This window comes from Wasmannia auropunctata, unplaced genomic scaffold (assembly GCF_000956235.1).
Source record: "Wasmannia auropunctata unplaced genomic scaffold, wasmannia.A_1.0 LD335989.1, whole genome shotgun sequence".
Taxonomy (NCBI): domain Eukaryota; kingdom Metazoa; phylum Arthropoda; class Insecta; order Hymenoptera; family Formicidae; genus Wasmannia; species Wasmannia auropunctata.
The window spans coordinates 345782-365890 of NW_012026901.1; the positions used below are offsets into that span (position 1 = coordinate 345782).

At 35.5% G+C, this 20109-nt stretch overlaps 1 protein-coding gene and 1 long non-coding RNA gene across 2 annotated transcripts; one reads left to right on the forward strand and one right to left on the reverse strand.

The window, feature by feature from the left end:
* LOC105454028 lies at positions 1–1491 on the forward strand. Its single transcript, XR_974943.1, has 2 exons — positions 1–244; positions 1056–1491. It is a non-coding gene; the product is annotated as an uncharacterized LOC105454028 (long non-coding RNA).
* Positions 1492–14677: 13186 nt separating this feature from the next.
* Positions 14678–20015, reverse strand: LOC105454029 (protein jagged-1-like). Its single transcript, XM_011696351.1, has 7 exons — positions 19854–20015; positions 18849–18952; positions 18456–18612; positions 17397–17519; positions 16920–17050; positions 15706–15982; positions 14678–15325 (listed from the first exon to the last, which is right to left on the reverse strand). Exons 1-7 carry the CDS (start codon positions 19994–19996, stop codon positions 14995–14997), a joined length of 1266 nt encoding a protein of 421 aa, XP_011694653.1. The 5' UTR covers positions 19997–20015; the 3' UTR covers positions 14678–14994.
* Positions 20016–20109: the final 94 nt, after the last annotated feature.

Sequence of the window (20109 nt, forward strand, 5' to 3'; positions counted from 1 at the left end):
AAACATCGAAGAGCGGTCGCGAACCTGGGGTGACACACCTCTGAGCATTATTTCCGTCCGGCCAGGGTTCTCGATCTCGATATCACGTTACGCAATCGCGCGCCGGCCGCCTCGGCAACGCCTCGCTCCGTAACGTCAGCCGAGAAAATAAATGAGTTATCCTTACGTTCTGCGAATGGAGAATGGAAACTGGCGACAACGGCGAATAGGTTCGGTGACACGCAAATATACTAATAACAACTAGGTAATATACATATATGTACTAATAATATTCATGAGAAAGATAACGTGATTTTTAGACTGTCAAGTTTCGACGTCATACGTGGAAAAAAAAATTATTTGACATTTAATATATTATTTATGTATTATTATTGTCGCATTTATATTAAGCTAAAAATTGTGTAAAAATGGAATTTTTAAATATTAATTAAATAATACAGAATTTATAATAAGTATATATTATTATTAACTACTCACTTGTAAATCTTTCGAAGCTTTTATTTATCTATGTTTTAATCCATCATTAATTTAATTTATACAACATTTCTTTAATCTATAATAATTTAGTAAAAAATAATTTTTATCTATTATATTAATTACGTGGAATATATAACTTTGATTGATATTTTGTCTTAGAATTCTTCGAGTTTTACATCAGACATTGGTAAATAAAGACTCACTGTGCAAAGATCACAATTAGTCTTTCACAACAACTTGATACTAAAGTCATTACGACGATCGCGTTTACGGTCATTTTTATTGTAATCGATTCCTCCTTGCTTCACGCTTCTTGATCAGGATCGACTCTATATCGGGGCGCGAAATCAGTGGAGTGATACTAACAACGTACGTACGTAAACGCGCGTGCGTTACAAAAATCAGGCAGGCAGGCAGCCGTGTTGCAGAATACGAACGTCATTGCCTGCTCGCTCAAGCCTCAAGAAGAATTTGCCTTAGCGATAATTATGAGTCACACGCGAGAGAGACCCGCGGCACTCGCGGGGAGATTTTGTAATGAGAGACATGTCACTGTTAGTTTAATAGCCACTTCTCAGTTCCAGGCTGCACAAGAAACCGGCGACAATGGGTTCTCTGCTGCCCGCTGCAGTCGACAACCGCACTCGGCATTCTCGCTATAGAAGTTTCAGCAGGAACGAGGATTTTTCTGCGGTTTCCCGGAAGTCTCAGGACACGCGGAAGCGTGTGCTGCTCGCGTGGCGATCTTGCTTGGAACCGGAGAAAGGTCGAATTCCTTGCGGTTTGCCTTGCAATGGCAGATAAATTGGGCAGATAATCTTCACACAAAAAAAATCTGATTTAATCTTGCAAAATTACATAAATTTGATAAGAGTATGTATATATAAATTTCAACGCGCATATATCGTGTCAATTGATGTGAATCTGAACTTTATTATCCCATAACATCTATATAAATGCGTATGCATACAAATTAATAAAAACGAAAGTAAATAATGTCGGAGGATAAATGAATCAGGTTTATTATTCAGGCTATTTATTCGGGTCGATCGGGTTTTTTTTTCCACAAGATTTTGCCTCTTGCTTCTGTTATTCGGTAAGAGCGACTTTTGGGTATTGCGGATAAAAAAGGTGCGAGCGCATTACTTTCGGCGATCGGATCGACGTGTGTGCACAAGGTAACGTAACAAACGACGGACCCGATCCTGTGTCGCGCTTACGTAAGATGCAGATCTTGATATAAGTGCGGTACGGTTGCAGTTTTCACCGGTCGGGTCGCCAGAAAGTGAGAGTCACAGTAATGGGATTTGCAAAGCCTTATAATTTTTATAATCGTATCAGAAAGCTGATCAGAGAGAGAGAGAGAGAGAGAGAAAGGGGGGGGGATAAAAAATATTACAATTTCTTATAACAATTTAAAAATTGGAAAATGCATATAAATTCACGAAAAATATTATTAGGTAAGATTCATTTTGACCGAATAAGGTTCTTTTTGCTTATTCGGGTTATTCACATTTTCACTTATTACATATATAAAAGCTCAATGCAATCAGCTAAGTCAAGGATCAAAGTGATAAAAAAATTCTTACATACATCTTTATGATAAATTTCTAAAAACTCATAATTATTTAATTCATCTTATAATTAGGGGAAAAATTAAGCTGTACACATTAATAGAATATCATATCAATATTACATTATACGTTTAGACGTGATAAATGAACGCTTATATAAAATATATAGAAACCTCTGAAGGAAAATTTTATAATAATAGCACAATTCCTTTTCCTACATCAAGAACTGTTACCGTTCTTTCTTTTCTCTTTTTTCTCTTACTTTAACGGTCTTTCTTCGCTCGAGTTGTGCTCCTTTGTCTTCCGACGCGACATGTAACGCATGGACACGCCGCGCCGTTGCACTCCGTCGCGATGATGCAACTGCAACGGCTTCACGCATTCTTCGCAAGGACTCCGAGAGCGGGGCGTGGTTGCGATCGACCAACCGACCGACCGATCGACCGACCGGCCGAACGGCTTATCTTCCACAAGGAATCGCACGTACGCACGTGTGCACGCGCTTATTTTCGGCGTGATCTGTTTTTAGCCGAGAGAAAAATAATGTTACACACACTCGGCGAAATCGTGTCGCGTAACGAGGCACTTTAAAGACGTAAGCGAGAAAAGTGCATCTCGAAACTGTTGCCATTTTACATTTTATTAAGTTAAAATAGTTACGTCATATTTCTTACATAAAATAATAAAAAGCATCGAATGTATTTTTTAATAATAATATTTACGTAATATGTATGTACAATTAAAAGCAGGATACTTATATTTTAGTAATAATAACGATGTGAAAGATGTTAAGAAGACATAGAAGAGAGGAGACATAGAAATTAAATATATGTTTATTCGTTGTTAAATCACAACTTTTCTCAGTATTATTATCTTTGATTCAATATGAGTATATATTTAATTTTCAATTCCATGAAAAGCGAAGAAAATAATCGCAAGTGCTTCTGAAGTGCGCCGTCGCGCGCGCATGTATGTATATGTGTACGGGATCTAAAAATAGTAAACATACACAACTGATTTGATAAATCAACATTTTTAAGTATGTACAATATGTATAAACGCGCAAGATATACGATTTACGAATGATATTTTCAATCGCAAAGCGAATCAAAACACAGGATGCTACTCGCAGTTTGATAAGTTTTTGCATGTAAAAAAAGATGACGCGCCGTGACACCATCGCCCCGTATTTCGTAATTGCTCGTCAGTTTGCACGGTGCCTCCCGGAAAATTATAGACGTACTTATAGTATTGCAAATCGTTGTTTTTGCGCACATATTTTTATCCGTTTTTAATCGAGATATTTTCCTATTCGAACACCTTTTGAGCACTGAATCGGTGACAGGTTGGTATCAATATTTGTTAATGCGGCTATTTCAATCAATTGACACTATAATGCACAAACATCAAAATCGAATGGAAAGTTTCATGAAGTTAGCAGCAATTCAATTGAATTTGATATTGAGACGAAATTGATATAACATGATCGAAGTCTGACAATTAATACTCGATTGATATCGCTGTAATAACGCTTCAATGTTGCTTTTGATCGCAGATCTCATCATCCCAATTAATTAACATCGCGCGGCGGGAAACTTCAAACTTCCCGGCGACGCGACGCGCGGACCACGCGAAACGGACCGGACGATCACGTGACCGCCGAAATTTTCTAATACCGTCGGCCAGTTCGCGTCGCGCGTCCCCGGTGATTAGACGAGTCGTACGGAAAGTCGGCGACGCGCATCTCTTCGCCCGCATTTTGATCGTTATTTTGCGTATCTAGGGTTGTTGTATCAAAATTTTCAAAACTAGAACTTACAAGCCTGGACATTTCGCGTGCAATCCCGGACGCATATATATATATATATATATATATAAAAGCGTGTGTTGTAGGTTAGCGGCTCGTTTCTGAATAATTACGCCGAAGGAGTCAAAATATTTAAAAGATTGCTTGAAAATTTTAAAATCCCGGACGCTCATAACTATTCCGGACGCCTTCGGAAAATTCCCCCGGACGATCCCGGACGTCCTAAAAAAGAGGACAGTGTTCGTGGAAAAGAGGACAGATGGCAACCCTCGACGTATCGGAAGTGCCGAATTCCGTCCGGTGGAGACGGACGATGATCTCGACGCAAGCCAGCACCGATTCGCCCGCGCGATAATCGCGACTGTTTGGACGATCGTCGATCCGCGACATGGGTTTCCATGTATTTCCGTATATATCTCCTTGTCGAATCTCGTTTCCGCAATCGCACTTATCAAGATCTGAAAGTATCAGTATTGAAAGAAGCATCAAGGGGCATCAAGGAGCATCGAGGAGCATCGTAGAGCAACGAGGAGCATCGCGGAGTATCGCCGGCGGGGGACGGGCGGAAGAGTTTGTTTAAATTTCGTATCGGCTATTTTCCGCCATAATGGCACCAGTCGTGCTTAATCGCTTCCTGAAATTTCGCGAGGCCGTGAAGTCAGCTGGGAAACGTGGAATTGATTCGCGGTCGCCGGCCGACTGCAACGCGATTCGGTCGTGCCGTCGAATATCAGTCGAGCCGTTCGATCATGTCGTATATTCTTGGTAATCTCTGCGACGACTACGATAACGCGATATCGCGCGTATCTAAAAAAATTTGCGAAAATTTACTCGCGAATGTCGGGAGTGTCGAATGAGTTTAACGCGGGGCGATCGTATTAACGGTGATTCGCGAGTTGACGCACGCTATCGTACGTGATTGTGTTCTCTTGGGATCGATATCGACCGAGTGATATCACTGACATCGACACAGCGATATCTGACAGCGCGTGTTGTGTTTCGTATCTTTCTATGGTTGCGCATTATTCGGGAGATCACGTCTCGCGGATGCGTCGATGAAGGAGTATCGAGGACCATTGGAGGATCAGAAGTTAAGTTAATCATCTGCATCGGTTTCAGCGATCGGTGAGTTGAAATAATTCACCTTTTATTTGTCCTTTAAATCGAAACATTTAATTCTGAAATTTGACGATCGTTTAAAGCTCAAAATTTTTTTGCGCAATAAATATATGTATATTTACTTTTTGAAAGGACGAATTGATTATTATAAAATAAAATACTCATATTATGTGTGTATACATATACATATTTAATTTTTATTATTATCACATGTAATTATATTACAAGAATAGATTTCAGAAATTACATGTTTTTAATCAAATAATTTTTAGAGGTTTTAATTTAAGGATTAAATTATTTGTAATAAGAGTAAAAAATGTGGAAAATAAAAGGGAAAGGAAAAAATGCGAAATATCGATAATAAGTAGCCTTATTGAAAAATAGTAGAACAATAAATAAATTAAATTTTTGAAAACTATTAAAAATTATTTCGAAAAAGAAAATAGTATCGAAAATTTGGACATTAAAATTTGGATTTGTTAATTAAATAAATTAATATATACTCTTGTAACGATGCTAACTAACGCACCGCGCCGGTATAATTGCGCTGAAAATATATCGATATAAATTAAGCTTACGAAAGAATTAATTATCGTCAATGGATAAACAGGCGACAAGCGTTAAGTATGTTCGGTCAACGTGGAAATATATGTTAGGCTTTAATAACGAATCGCGTTGCGGGCCGCGGGCGCCCGATCGAAAGTACTGCCGTTGCATAATGTCGGGAAAATTCAATTGAACGTCTTGCAAATGTGGCGTTGCGTGCCTTAAGTATCGCCCGCGTCTTGCGACAAAATATTATGCGCGTCGTTCATTACGTTGCACATGCAAGTAACGGGAAAATTATTGCGGCGGATTATTGCGAATCGCCGTCGATATTGCTCTCGAATTCCTCTCCGCTGTGTAGCAATCTGTGAGCGCGTTTTCGGAAACTCGAGACTGGTAATTATTCGTAAAAGGCATTTCGTGATCATTTGTAATTATTCATAAAAATCGAGAGAGCTGTCTTTTGCGAACGAAATGCGGCCCGGATAATTGCTTCGCGGATAATTACTTACAGTTTGAAAAATATTACCGCAAAGCGCGCGGTGGGTAGCGCCCATGTTTTATTACATCGTTTAGAATGCAATAGATTTAATAAAATTAAATTGTTAGATATTTAACAAGTAAAGACAAGTCTAAACCACATGCAAAAAGAAGAGAGAGAAAAAAGAATTCAATTTTATTCATTAAAAATGCTATAAATTATTTATATATAGAGATATTTTCTTTCATTAAAATTTTTAATTTTTATTATGCATTATATATAATTTTTATGTGTACATAATAATTTCACACACATATACATGTAGAATTATTTATTTTCACGATATTAATTTAACTATTATTTTATATTAATATGAAAATTTAGACTTTGTGTAATTGAATTTATGTCCCGTATATTGGAAATTTTGAAGAAATAATTTTACATGCCGCAATTAAAGTAGAAAACATTTAGGCTATTAAGTCTGAAATTAATAGTGCTTCTCGCACTTCATAAGTCGAAATTAATGGTGCTTCTTGCACTTGTTCGCGTACTGAATTGTCGCATCTTGAATTGTTATTCGGCGCCGACTTGGTGCGAATAATCAGCGTTCTCGTTCGCGACATAAAGATACTCTTATAAGATAGATCTATGCCGCGTTTACGCGAGGCGTTCATATATCACTCGTGTCTCTTTATACACGATACGACAACGCGACGTGAACGGTATCGATCACGTAACAATGATTTTCGCGTAAATCAAAGGTGGCACATGGCACGTGATACTGTCGATCCGCCTTTTATCAGCAGTCCGTCATTAAGAAGGTGGAACCTGTTAACGGCCTCGAGCGTGCCTCGAGTGGCCATAACAGTTCGGGGTCACAATAGCGCGACGAACAATAGCAAGGTCAGACCGCCGCCCGAGATATCGAGGTGAGTCGTTACGTTAATTCACGCTAACGGCCGTGGCAGAGAACTTATTGCGGTAGGTCGCGGGCGTCGAAGATTAGCTCTTTCGTTCTCTCTCTCTCTCTCACTCTCTCTCTCTCTCTCTATCTCTATCTCGTACTTTCTTTGACACGAGAACAGCCGCGGGGCATTTCCCGCTCACGGGTAGTTCCCCCTTTGGCTCTCTCGGTTGCGAACGCTGTCTGTCGGCGTCTTGATTGACTCGGCGAGAGGCTTAGCCTGGGGGGTAAACGCTAATAAATTGCGTTAAGGCAACGCGGTAGGCGATCATGCCGAATTGAATTTCCCCGTGATATCAGAACGCATTCGATTTGTGTCACTGGATCTTCGTGCTATCGCTTTAACGGTGCTGAAATATTTGCCAACGCAAATTGGATCACATGCGATGAACGTTTTAATGAATATTCGCATATTGAATTTGATGACACATTATTTGAATATTCTTGATTGATGAATATGTTTTTAAATTGGTATACCTGTTATATGTTTGATATACTGCACAAATATTATAAAATCAGCTGAGAAAGCAAAACATTATTCTATAAATGTGTGGAAATTTGAAAAGAAAAATGCGCGGTTATTAATTTTTTTTATTGGTACATTATTTAAACATTTTAGAAAGTTTTTTGTAGAGAAAATAAGAATGGAAAAATTTCCATAGAATTTAATAATAAAATAATAACAATAATTATTAAACATCAAATAAAAATCTTGCAATCAATACTTGTGTTTTTTACGAGATATATGTATGCAATAATTGTGCGTCAGCGACCGTGTAGAAGCTGCGAAATCTTACGCATGCGAGGTTAAATTGTTCTGATGAATTAAGCAGAAAAGTAGCCTCGACCAGGATGCCTACGATTAAGTCTTGCGATACTAATCTCCATTGATCGTTCGTCGATTTCTATTTTCCCCGCAATCGCAATTGCGATCGCGATCGCGCGGACTAGTTTTACAATTTCAGTGCCGCCGGTCTACTTATCAGGGCAGATTATGTGAAAATCTTGTTGGATTATTATCATATTTTTATACGTATTTAATAGAGATACGATATAATGAAGTGTAAAATTGTTGCATTTTTTTGCGAAACTAGAATATGCATAAAAAATTATATTTTATATTCTATATCGGTAATGACTACCCTCGTGTAATAAATCTGTCAAGATATAAGACTTCCTTGTTACTATAATCAACCACAACAGAATATCTCAGACTTGATCAGGCTTGGAAAGAAGATCAAATATAAGATCTTCCTAAAACAGTCTATACATAAATCGAATAAAAAACTTTATTAATCATCAATATGGTCTGAAATTTTGAAATATAACATATGTGTATAAATATATTACGTTTTTTGATATATTTTTTTAACTGTTTGAATTTGTCGATTTGATGCAGGTAATGTTAATATTGATGCACTCATTTCACTGTAAATACAGAAATAGCTCGTTAACGTTGGCGGTAATAAAACATTTTATTACTGCGTAGAATGTTTGCATTATTAATATTTATTTATTTTTTGTATTTGTTTTCTTGTAAAAATATTACATTTTTGCTACACTTGTAAAAATATTCCACTTTTTAAAAAATACAATTAATCTAATCATAGCTTACACTCTCTTTCTTGATGTCGTTCTATAAAATTTGGTACATTCGTTAGAAGAGGTAAGCGATAGAGAAGTAGACGTTAATAATTACTCAAATTAATAAGAAGTCAGGAATTTAATCAAAAATGTTAACAGTCTGCTAACCTTTCATTATATTTTATTGGTAATTGTCGCAATTACCGATTTTGTAACTGTAATGATCGGATCTAAGCTAAAACAGTAGCTCTGATCGTTTATTATTCCGTTGTTATTCGTAGGTATATATGTGTATCGAGCGAAAATCGACTTCGAGCTACCAATCGAAATCTAGCAAGTCAACATCGGCGACTTTTATTATTGGCATGCCGTAATTCTGTTTACGCGGTTGATCTCCCACAAATGATATGTGGGTTATGCGCTGTTGCAATCAGCTATCTTGCCTCAATTTTCACGTGAGACCCGCTACGAGTTCGGTATCGCAAACGCTGACTTGCATATCGCGTACAATTTTTCGGAAATCTGTGCAGCAGTCGTGAAATTTTTGAAATATCTTACGCGAGTATCTTATTACGTTCATTCAAATCTATCCCATTGATTGAGAAATAAATAAATTAATATAAAAAATATATATATAAAGTAAATACATATATAGATAAGTAAAAATCTATTTATCTTTTATCTATCTTGTTTAAGTTTATCGAAAAAGAAAAATTGTTAATAATTTTTTTTTCTTTATTATACTTAATTTCTCTTTACTTTTCTATTATAAATTTTAAAATTGAGAGTATTATTTCAAAACTAGAAACTTGCGCGAAAAAAATTTATTTCTGCAATTATTTTTACGCGATGGCTCGTCCGATACACGTCCGTATCATCGCTGCGAACCGCTTGCAACATTATCGTTCTATTGCTAATGCATGATAGACAAACGCGATATCGACTGCATCCGCGCGGAATCTGGTGAAGGGTGCACTTAAGAAACAGAAGCGACCGGGTTCGTTAATCATTGCAACGTGCAACTACCTTGCGATCAAATAACACGTGCGTATATATATGCGAATGCGAGCGTGAGAGGCGAGTCTCGTCGGAACTTTCCGATATATCGTAATGAAAGATTTCGCTGCGAGTAGCACGTCTCGTTCAGTCTGTAAATTAACTTCTCTCGTTCTTCTTTCCCAATCATAAATATAAGATACGGATATAACGTTCAACGGATGTACGAGATGTTTTAATATTTTTATTTGAGAGGCCATTCAAATATAATTGTAGAGTTTAGAAATTTAAATCCACTTTTTTAAAGACGCTATATTATAATTTAAAATTTTTTAAGAATTTTAGAACTATTAGGTTTTTATGTAATCCTTACAATTCTGTATGCGTGAAATATTTATAGTGATCTAATCATAATCACATTAATGGTTACAGAAAGGAAAATATTTCTTTCGCCCTTGTCGTTCTTTCATCCGGAAATATTGCGCAAATATTTTCCTCCGTGCCGGATGTCGGTCGGAATTTCGAGCGTATGCTCTGGAACGGCGGAGAACAGGAAAAGCGAGATTGCTCAAGCGGAAGGGGGTAAAGGGGGGGGCTTTCACGAGAGCTGTTTCCCTTTCGCCCTTCGCCGTTCTCGCATTCGCGATCAAAAAATTCCAGATCCGCAATTGCACTAACCTAACGCCGTCGATCGTGCTTTCCGTACGAACGATTGTGGTAATGAAAATCGATCCGAATATTGTAGCAGAGGGCTATCGATTTTCCTTTTAACTAAGCATTCTATTGCATGTATTCTCCAGTAACATGCAGTGAATATCGATTGGATCCTTTGCGGAAAATGTGAAAATAAAAGAGTCAGAAATAATGAGAAGTAAATATTGATAGTGACTTAATTGTAGTTTTTTTATTCGAATTATTTAAGTCAGATAGGAAAATAAGACAGAAACTTGTCATGGTATTGATTAGCGCTATTTTAATATCAATTTACTTCCTTTTTTTTGCTTATACTAATTGACAATTTATTAACAAATACAATAGCTAATGGCTAAAAAATTGATTTTTTTTTTTGCTTAAATTATATGTATGAAAAAATGACTCAGAAAAAACAAAATGAACCATTGATTGAAAATTATTCGATGAATATCCATTAGTATTTTGTTCATTGGCTATTAAAAATATAATAATTAAAAATAATAGTTTAAAAAATGAATTAATTTAAAAGTATATAAATAATTAATTTATACATACATTGTCTTCTTAAAGAAATAATACAAAATTACAAATATTAAACGTGAAATAATAGTCGCTTATGAAAGATCACTTAGCATGTTGTCTATTAAAGTTTGTACATGTTTATAAAGTTCTACTTATTTCTGGCACAATATTTAGAACTTTTAAACTACTAGTAAAGTAGGGGGGATGTAAAATTCTTTGGATGTCTCAAACACAGTCTGTAGATGGGCCTTAAAGATTGCTCTCAGAGATGGTAAATATACTTGGTCTTACGCGAGTATATTGCTTTCTGATGTAATACCAATCTCATTACACGCGCGCACATACGGTAGAATCTGGGTCGTTTCGCTCTAGAAGCAGCCGGCCGATCGCGTCATCGATTTACTCGATGCACTCTTAAGTCTTTTTTTTCCTTTCAATCTTGTTCCCACGTATAACTAATGACTTAAGGGTAGCTTAACACGTTTCTTAATCTTATGGAAAATCTTTGCAGAAAATCTGTAGTTTTAATATTTATTTAATACCAAAAAGAAGTTAGAAATATCATTTTTATCTTATATTTTTCTTTTATTTTAATTTATTTTTATTTATATTTATCTTTATTTTAAGTAAATAAGCTAAATGAGAAAATATGTAAGTTTAACATTGCATGCGCGCGCGCATGTATACATGGATTTTTTTTTATATGCGATAATAAAAACCGTGACAAATCAAGGAAGTATAATTTGATTTTCATTAGGTTATTGATGTAGAAATTATTACGTCTAAGGTGGCGTAAATAATTTTGGAATTAAAAGTGCGGCTTTCACGTTCTCGATGGCTTTTATCTTTCGGCGATTTCGCAGTTATCAAGAGTAGGAAATCGAGGAATTGTTTAGGCGCGGCATTTTCAGACACGCTATATTACGAGGGTAATGGTTACGTATTATTTCACTGCATATCTCGGCTCGTTATTTTGTCAGCCACGCACAGATTTAACTTCGTGGCGAATAAACGTTAACGCTGCGCACTACGAGATAGTTAATCCTTTATTATGCACCACGTGCCAGTTATGACGCAACAGCAATTATGATTGTAACAAGTATTAGGGAAGTGTGTCTTTCAATGATATATTTATTGCAACCGCTATTCGTTTAGCTATTTCTAAATTAGAACATATAATTAAAAGACAAAGAGAAAAATAATTTTGTAATTATTAGTATTTTTTATTTTATAATTATTAGCAATTATTTTTTATAACATATTTAATTTAATACTGTATATTTTGTATATAGATAAAGAAAAGCGTGTTATCATTTCAATATCAAAATATCAGTACCTATTGCAACTAAAATTAATTTTTATTATTTTGGAATTATTTTCCAAAAATTTTTTTTCTTATTAGAAAGTAATCTAAAATTTCTTATTGAAGTACATTTAATAAAGCTTTTCAAATTTGAAAATTTATAGGGAGAGAGAGTTCCGTTATACAATTTAATGTGTCAATTATTTAAATCCTTTAAATTTATCTTTGAACTTGCGAGAGTAACTGATGATAATGCCGATGTAAACGGTGCCGATGATTTTAACAAAACATGCCGCAAACAGCGTTAGAGCGTTTAATGCCTTTTTTTCACTCAGGAGCGACTTTTACGATACCTCTACGTGAGTTAAAGTGGTAATAAAGCAGCCGCATTCATTCAGCGCCAGACTTTTACAAGGCGACGAGAGCCTCGCGTGCCAATTATATCTGTTATGACAGATCGTTGTCCTTTGTCCCGTCATGTCAAGCGCCGCGATTAGCCTCATTTCGTAAAATGCGATCGTTTTTTTTACGATCCTACCTGTAAGATGGATATAAGTGTGCAATTATTATATCGTGTTGCTTATTGCTGTCCTACGCAGTTATTCGATATCTCTCTTCAGGTTAATACTGAGTCATCTACTGAAACTTGAGAAAAAAAAAGTAATGATCGTAACGACGAAATCGATCCAATTCCGTATCTTTAATTTCATATCTGGAAGGGCGAAAGTCTGCAATGTCCGATTTGTTAAAGCTTCAGAGTAAAGCTGGAACATTCCTTTAATAGTTTCGGTCCGGGCGAGTAATAAGTAACGAATGCGGATTGGAAGGCATAAAAAAAGCGCCGAACCACATTCCGCGAGTAACTAGAATGAAAACAGCAACGTATGCTGTTGCATTTTATATATACGTGTACGGCGACGGTGTAGAAAGTTACTTTATCGCGCGATATCAGCTTTATCGCTAAAATGTGCAACAAAAGATGCGGAATCGGTAGGTCTGATCGACACCTAGAGGGCAAATCGATCTATCATAAAGGAGAGTGGATCGAAAATGCCGCTCCGTACTAATATTATACTTCGATATACACGGTGTCCTATCAACTTGCATCTTATCTACCAAATTTTTAAGGATCGGATTTTTCGTTAGACAGAAATGTCTCTTATCGTTAGTAAATCGATAATTTCTAAATTATAAGCTATCAAAGATAAATAGCTTTTCCTTTTCCTTTTTTAAAGAAACTTTAGAGAGATGAAAGCGGAGAATAGATTAAGAAATTTAGTTTCAAATGTAGTTTGCTGTGACACAAAAGAGCTTAATTTCAAGAAAATTTCGTATAAAAATATTTCATTTATTTGGAAGTATTTTTAAAGTATTTAAAGATAGATATATTTATACATATAGTTTACATAAAAGTATTTATTTACACACATAAAGACATCTAGCTTATTTAGAATGTTGATAGCTTTCGAGAAATAATATTTTTCTTTAACATTTTATCAAAGTAGAAGTCGATTCCAAATTGATCGAAGAATTCATAAACGAGATCTAGTTTGCAGGATTACCCCGTATAAGGTAACGGTGACGCAACGCAATCGCCAATCAAACGTGTAATAAATGTAAACTTCATAATCTCCGTTCGTTATCTATCGCGAGATACCTAAATAAACGTTTATTAAACATCAGTGAAAAATGCAGGAAAGAAAGGAAAGTAGAGACTCCCGTGAAATTCCGATAATCTTTACCCATTAAGTAACATTAGCTTATTATAAATTTAATTAATATTCTAAAATTTCGAAATTCCGAACAACTCGTTTGCTTAACTTTATGATAATATAAATAATTATAATGTAAAAAAATTGAAGAACGAGAGAATTACGATGCAAAGATATAGAAAACTAAACGATGGATGACAGGCACTTAAAGGCTTTCTTCTTCTGAAAGCACTCGGAACTATGTCGCGACTCGATGTTTGGTTTCTCACGTATTCCACGGGCGTCCCTTTATCGGGCGAAATGGAGGGCGAAATGCAGTCGACGTTGGCATTACGTAAGCGATGCATGTAACTCCCGCTGGCTGCGCCCGATTATGTGGGAAGCCGATCGCAGCGGCGGCGTATTCTGTGAAAACGGCACATGCACACGCACAATCGAGAGATCGAATCGAACGTGTGATCACTGAGGCGTGACTTCGAGAGCGGTTTATGTACCCAGGCGCGGACTGGTGTGTCTCTCCCTCTTTCTCTTTCTCTCCCCTCCCCCCTCCCCCCTCCCCCTCCCGCTCCCTCTCTTTCTCTTTCTCTTTCTGTTCTTCTCATTCGTAGAGGATATATACTTCAGGTATTTTACATCCTACTTACATCCACTGGACGTTGTAATAATTGGCTTCAGAGATAGTCGGGCAGCTTTCTCGAAAATCCCTGTTCCACCAATCTAGATCGCGATCCAGGATCTCTCGCCCACACAATGGCAAAGATATTCGATAGACAAAAATAGTCTTCTCGGTTTATAGAGCGGGTTTTCATTTCAGGAATTATTATAAATTCTCGAAAAGGAAATAATTATAGAACATCCCTGCGTTTTATTTCATATTTTATTAACAATAAGAGTAAGAAAGAATAGTAAAAATAAAAAAAAAACGGCTAAATAAAATCCTTGTTTAAATTCCAATAGATATACCTTCAAACACAAATAACATTGTGCATATATATGTACGTTAATTGTTAAATTGTGATAAAATTTATTAGTTAGTATTATGAAATAACAATTTCTTTTAACATAATTTACATTTTCAACACGGTTTTGCAATAATTTATGAGAAAAGAAATCGAATTACGTTCTTTATCGAATATGCTACATCGAGCACGGCTTTAAATAAATAAATAAATAAACAATGAAATAAATAAATGAATGTTCAGACAATTGTCCAACTTCATGTCTCGTTTTCATCGTCTCTTTCAGTCGTTGCCCGTTCCGTCGGCCATTTCCCCGCAGTCGCGGCCGGATCCACGGTGGTAGTGGTCGGCGGATCCGTGATCACAATGGGCCCAAGAGGTTCCGCGGTCTGTTCTTCTTCCTTAGGAGGTTTCTCCCCATGCTTGTCCTCGTTCGAAGTTTCTTCGATACTCGGCTTGTCCGCGAGTCCTTGAACGTCTTGCGACAATTCCATAGCGGCGTCGGGCATCGGCGGTATCAATTCCATCGACGGTGTCATAGTTTTTATCTGGCACTGTCGGCCCATGTAGCCCAGAGGACAGATGCATCTGCAAGAAAAACGCACAGAGAATTTCTCCTAATTTTTCTAAAGAGATATTATCACGGTCATCCTCATACGTTACAATTAAACATTACAAGCAATCGAATAAATTTTATCTTTTATTTAATTTCAAGCGGATTTTATTACGAGTTCAGAATTTCAAAGAACGAAAGAATATTGCTGGATTTTTAAAATGAAAAATATGTATAAATAATTTTTAGTGTAATGTAATAATAAAAATAATAACGGTATTTATAATGTCGTAAAAGATTAACATGAAATTAATCATACTTGCTACAGAAAAAAGTTGACTTTAAGCCGACAGATTGCGATTACTATTTGTATCGTTTTGTAACTACGATAGAATCGAATTTTGCTTTATCTCACTTGTAATTGCCATCCTCATGAGTCATGCTGATGCAAGTAGCGTTATTTCGACAAGCGTCAGGATGCTCGTCGCAGTAGGTGAGTTTTTCGTTGCACAGATCGTCGGCCCAACCGGGTTCGCATCGACATTCCCATGGTCGTTTACACGATCCGTGCACGCATCCGGGGTACGGTACGCATTCGGTGCAATTGGGTCCCGTCCAGCCGACGCGGCATCTACACGTGCCTGGTCGCCTGCAGCCGCCGTGTTCCCGGCTGCATCCTTGTGCGCAGATCGCTGATAAACGCGGTATTTTAGTATATTATTATATTATCAGTTTATTATAAATAATCTATTAATCTAGTATATTATGATATCAATATATGTAATTCTCGATACATAATATTAATTATAGCTAACGTTTTAATATAATATTAGTTAGAAAATTTTAATACAATTCAATTATCTTTAATAAAAATATTTTTTTGTGAAGCATTTATACATCGCTTCTACATTAATTATTTTATCGACAATTAAAATCTAATTTTTAAGTACTATTAGAATAAAATTAATGGTGTTTTAAATTAGAGATCAGATCCATCGATTCATGACTATATCATAAAAAACTTTTTACTTTTGTCGCCAGTACGACACTTTGTGGAAAAGTGTCGTGCTGATAATTTTTGCTACTGCTGGCGATAGTTCTGGCTTTTTTCGATTTTACTCGCGTACAACTCGATCGGAACGAGCCAGAATATTGGCTTATTATTAATTTTAACTTTTAACACGTGTTATTTGGAAAAAGTTTTAAGAATAATTCTTAAATAATTTAATTTGATATTAATTTCTTAAAAAAAGTGTTTTATAATTTAATAAAATTACAAAAAGATAAGGAGATAATTGTAACATTTCTCTACCGAGATATTTTTAAAAAATAGAACGATATTTTTAGCGATTCCGAGAAAATATTGTTGATCGGTAAACATACGTGACTTGAGACAGTATTTTCTTTTCTGAACAAGTCTTCACATGTCTTGCGCATCTCATTGTATATATATTTTTTATACGTTGTCAAAGTCAATCAACGAAGGATCTTGTGTACATGTTGTAGAAAAATTCCGTCTTTTACTCTCTACTGAATAGAAGGAAAAATAAGATGATTCTCCTTGATAGTCACGTTTCCGTTTATTCTGGGAAGAGTCCCTCTTCTATTTATTCTCGGGAATAAACTTACGTGTTTGACAAAGCAGTCCGGTCCAACCCGGATCGCATCGACACTCGAGGGGCCCTTGACAGGTCCCGTGGGCGCAACCTGGCAGAACCGCGCACTGTTTGCACTTGGGGCCTTGCCAACCTAAACGACATCTGAAAGAAAAAATATATCTTTTTTTTTATATTTTCTTACAATCAAATATTCTAAATAATTCATTTTTTTTAGTACACTTTATTCTATCATTCTGTAATAATATATCCTATCATTTTATAATAATATATAATACTATAATAGAATCTGCCATTAAAAATGTTAAAAAATACATTAAGCTATGATAAATGATAAATGTTTTAAAAGAAAGAAATTTACGAATGAAATTTGTTTTTGAAGTCTAATATTTCGATACCAATATAGTTTGTAAAATCAATTTTGGTGAAAATCTTTGAAAAAAATATAGAGCATGCATGTACGCGTTTAAGAAGATGCAAGATTAATCACCTGCATTCGCCAGGTTTCTCGCAGTAACCCTGACTGGAGAGGCAGTCGGGCGCGCAAATGGGCTCGGAGCAGAACATGCCTTTCCAACCGGGATCGCAGGAGCACTCGAAGCTCACGTTACACCTGAAAGTGAAAATCTCACCGTCAAGTTCCCGTATGTCTATCGAACGGAATCGATCGATGGTCACGAGAGACTGCTTCCAAGGAAGCGTTTCGTGTTACACGGAAATTAGGCTCGTTCGCTCACCCAAGGTGAAAGCAAAGCGTAGCTGATACGGGCTGTTGTTATTCAAGCGGCGTTCAATTTATATCGTACGTGTGCGGCACGATTTATCGTCATACAGCCACGTGGGTGCTACATCGTTATCTAGTATAATTGTTATGGAGTTATCGAAGAGAGATCGATGAAGAATTAACGAGTTTAATTTTCTCCAATACGAATATATATATGATGTTCGATTTTTGCGCTCAACGTATACAGAAAAAAAATGTAATATCTGAAAATATATTTAAAAAAATAATAGTAGTAAAATTGAATCTGATCTAATTTGAAAAATCTGCTCCATAAAATGAAATAACTGAAAGAAATAAAATGTTTACTGATATTATGATAAAATTAACGCTTCACATTATTCACTCTAAAGGTCACACACAATGAGTCATATAAAATAATTGAAATAATTAATTAAACTACATACTAAAATTAATTTGTTATAAATTTAATTAATAATAATTTAATATAATCAATTTAATTTGTAGTAAAAATTAAATACAAATTCAGTAATATTACATACTTAATCAATTTGACTGTACATAATAAAAAGAAATATCTTTATATATAAGTAACATTGTTTTTCTTTTTGGTAAGAAATGGCATAAGTACAAATATAAAAAAACGAAACGAACTTTCCGTTTAATCTAATATTTTTTTGTTACAATGTAATTTAAATACTTTGTAAGAATTTTTATGCCAATGTATGGCTTTGAGAAGAAATTTATATGTTTTTTAAACAGTGCATTTTCTCTTCATCTTATATCAAATTACAAATATGATCATACCTTCCGTGCTGACATCCTGGTAAAGCCACGCATTTATCGCACAGTTCGCCATAGAAACCCAGCTTACAACGACATTCTCCTGGTCGCCGACAGTAGCCCTGGAGGGGATCACATCCCTTGCGGCAAATTGGCACATCACAAAGATCTCCGGTCCATCCTAAATAATGTTTTATTATAATGTTGCATTAAAAAAATAATATCTATAACGAATTTTAGAATTATTTTTTATTCTTTTATTCTTTCATTAAAAAGGTATGTTCTGCTATTGATTAATTTTAATTAATTTAATTTACAGTAATAGCTAAATTAATTGTATATTAATATGTAATTTAATTTATTTTAATTCAGCTGTGAAATATAATTCGACCTTATTTAAAAAATCGCTTTTTATACCTGGCAAACATTTCACTTCACCAGCTTCGTCGCAAATGTAATGCGAATTCGGATGTTGGGATGCCGGTATTTCACACGCTTGCTTCTTCCATTTTGGAACGTATCTAGATGATTAAATTTAATAAAATGTTGATAAATTAGAGCTCGTAAATTAGTAACAAGGTCTTATATTCTTATCTGTCAATCCGAGGAAACAGTGACCCAAATACCTGTCGATATCTATTAATATGCAAACGTTGCGAAATGTCATCGCGAATGTTTCTTTGCAGATTCTTCGAGTTTTAATAAAGCAGACAAATGCGCGCTTATTAATAAGTTCTAGAAATACGTTTCCTCGCGTGAAAAAAACAGTTTAATCACTACCGTGCCAAGGAAAACGACGTTCGAGAATGGTTCAAGAATGTGTAAAGTGATTAACGCACAGAAAGGATTACCGCCCACTTACGTGATAATCTGGCTTAAAAATCACTTAGTCGATGCATTCTTCAAGATAAGAAACTATCGATTAGAATGACATTGACATGGTTAGGATTTATTAAGGCTCCTGTATGCTATTTTAATTCTAATTGTGATTTATGAGAAAATGAAAAAGAATTTGATTCTTAATATTAAAATTAGATAATAATCGGAATTTTCTAATATTGAGAAAGCTTTTATAATAATATGAATTATAGAAATTGCAAATTTATAGTATAATAATTATAATTCTGTTATAAATCTGATAATTCTATAATATTACAGAGGCAAATCTTTACTTAACAAATCATAGAATTTAGAAAATTCTTTCGAGCTTACTCTTATAAAAAATCTTGCAATATATAGACAATGTAATTTACAGTATGGACAAATTAATTTTTTAAATATTTGAAAAATTAAAAATTATAAAATATGAAATTGAAATAATTATAGACTCCAATATGTATATATATTTAAAAAAAAATTAATCACTGTCTTTGAATGAACTACTTGCGATCTAAGCAGATCTATGATTGTGATTTACGATACCTGGGCCCGGCGGCAAGTCCGACGGGCAGCACGGAGGCTCCTAACACCGCAGCAATTCTGATTAATCCATTGTTCGCATCCGATTGCGCGAGCTGATGAGGAAAATTGACCAGGAAGGTGGCGAAGAGCAGTGGTATCATCATCTTGGCTTGACTTCCGAGTCAAGACTGGGAGGACGAAGACGTTCAAGGCGAAGCATAGAATAACGGGACCTTGTTCGAGGTCACGGCATACTTTTCACCATGCGTGTGTGCAT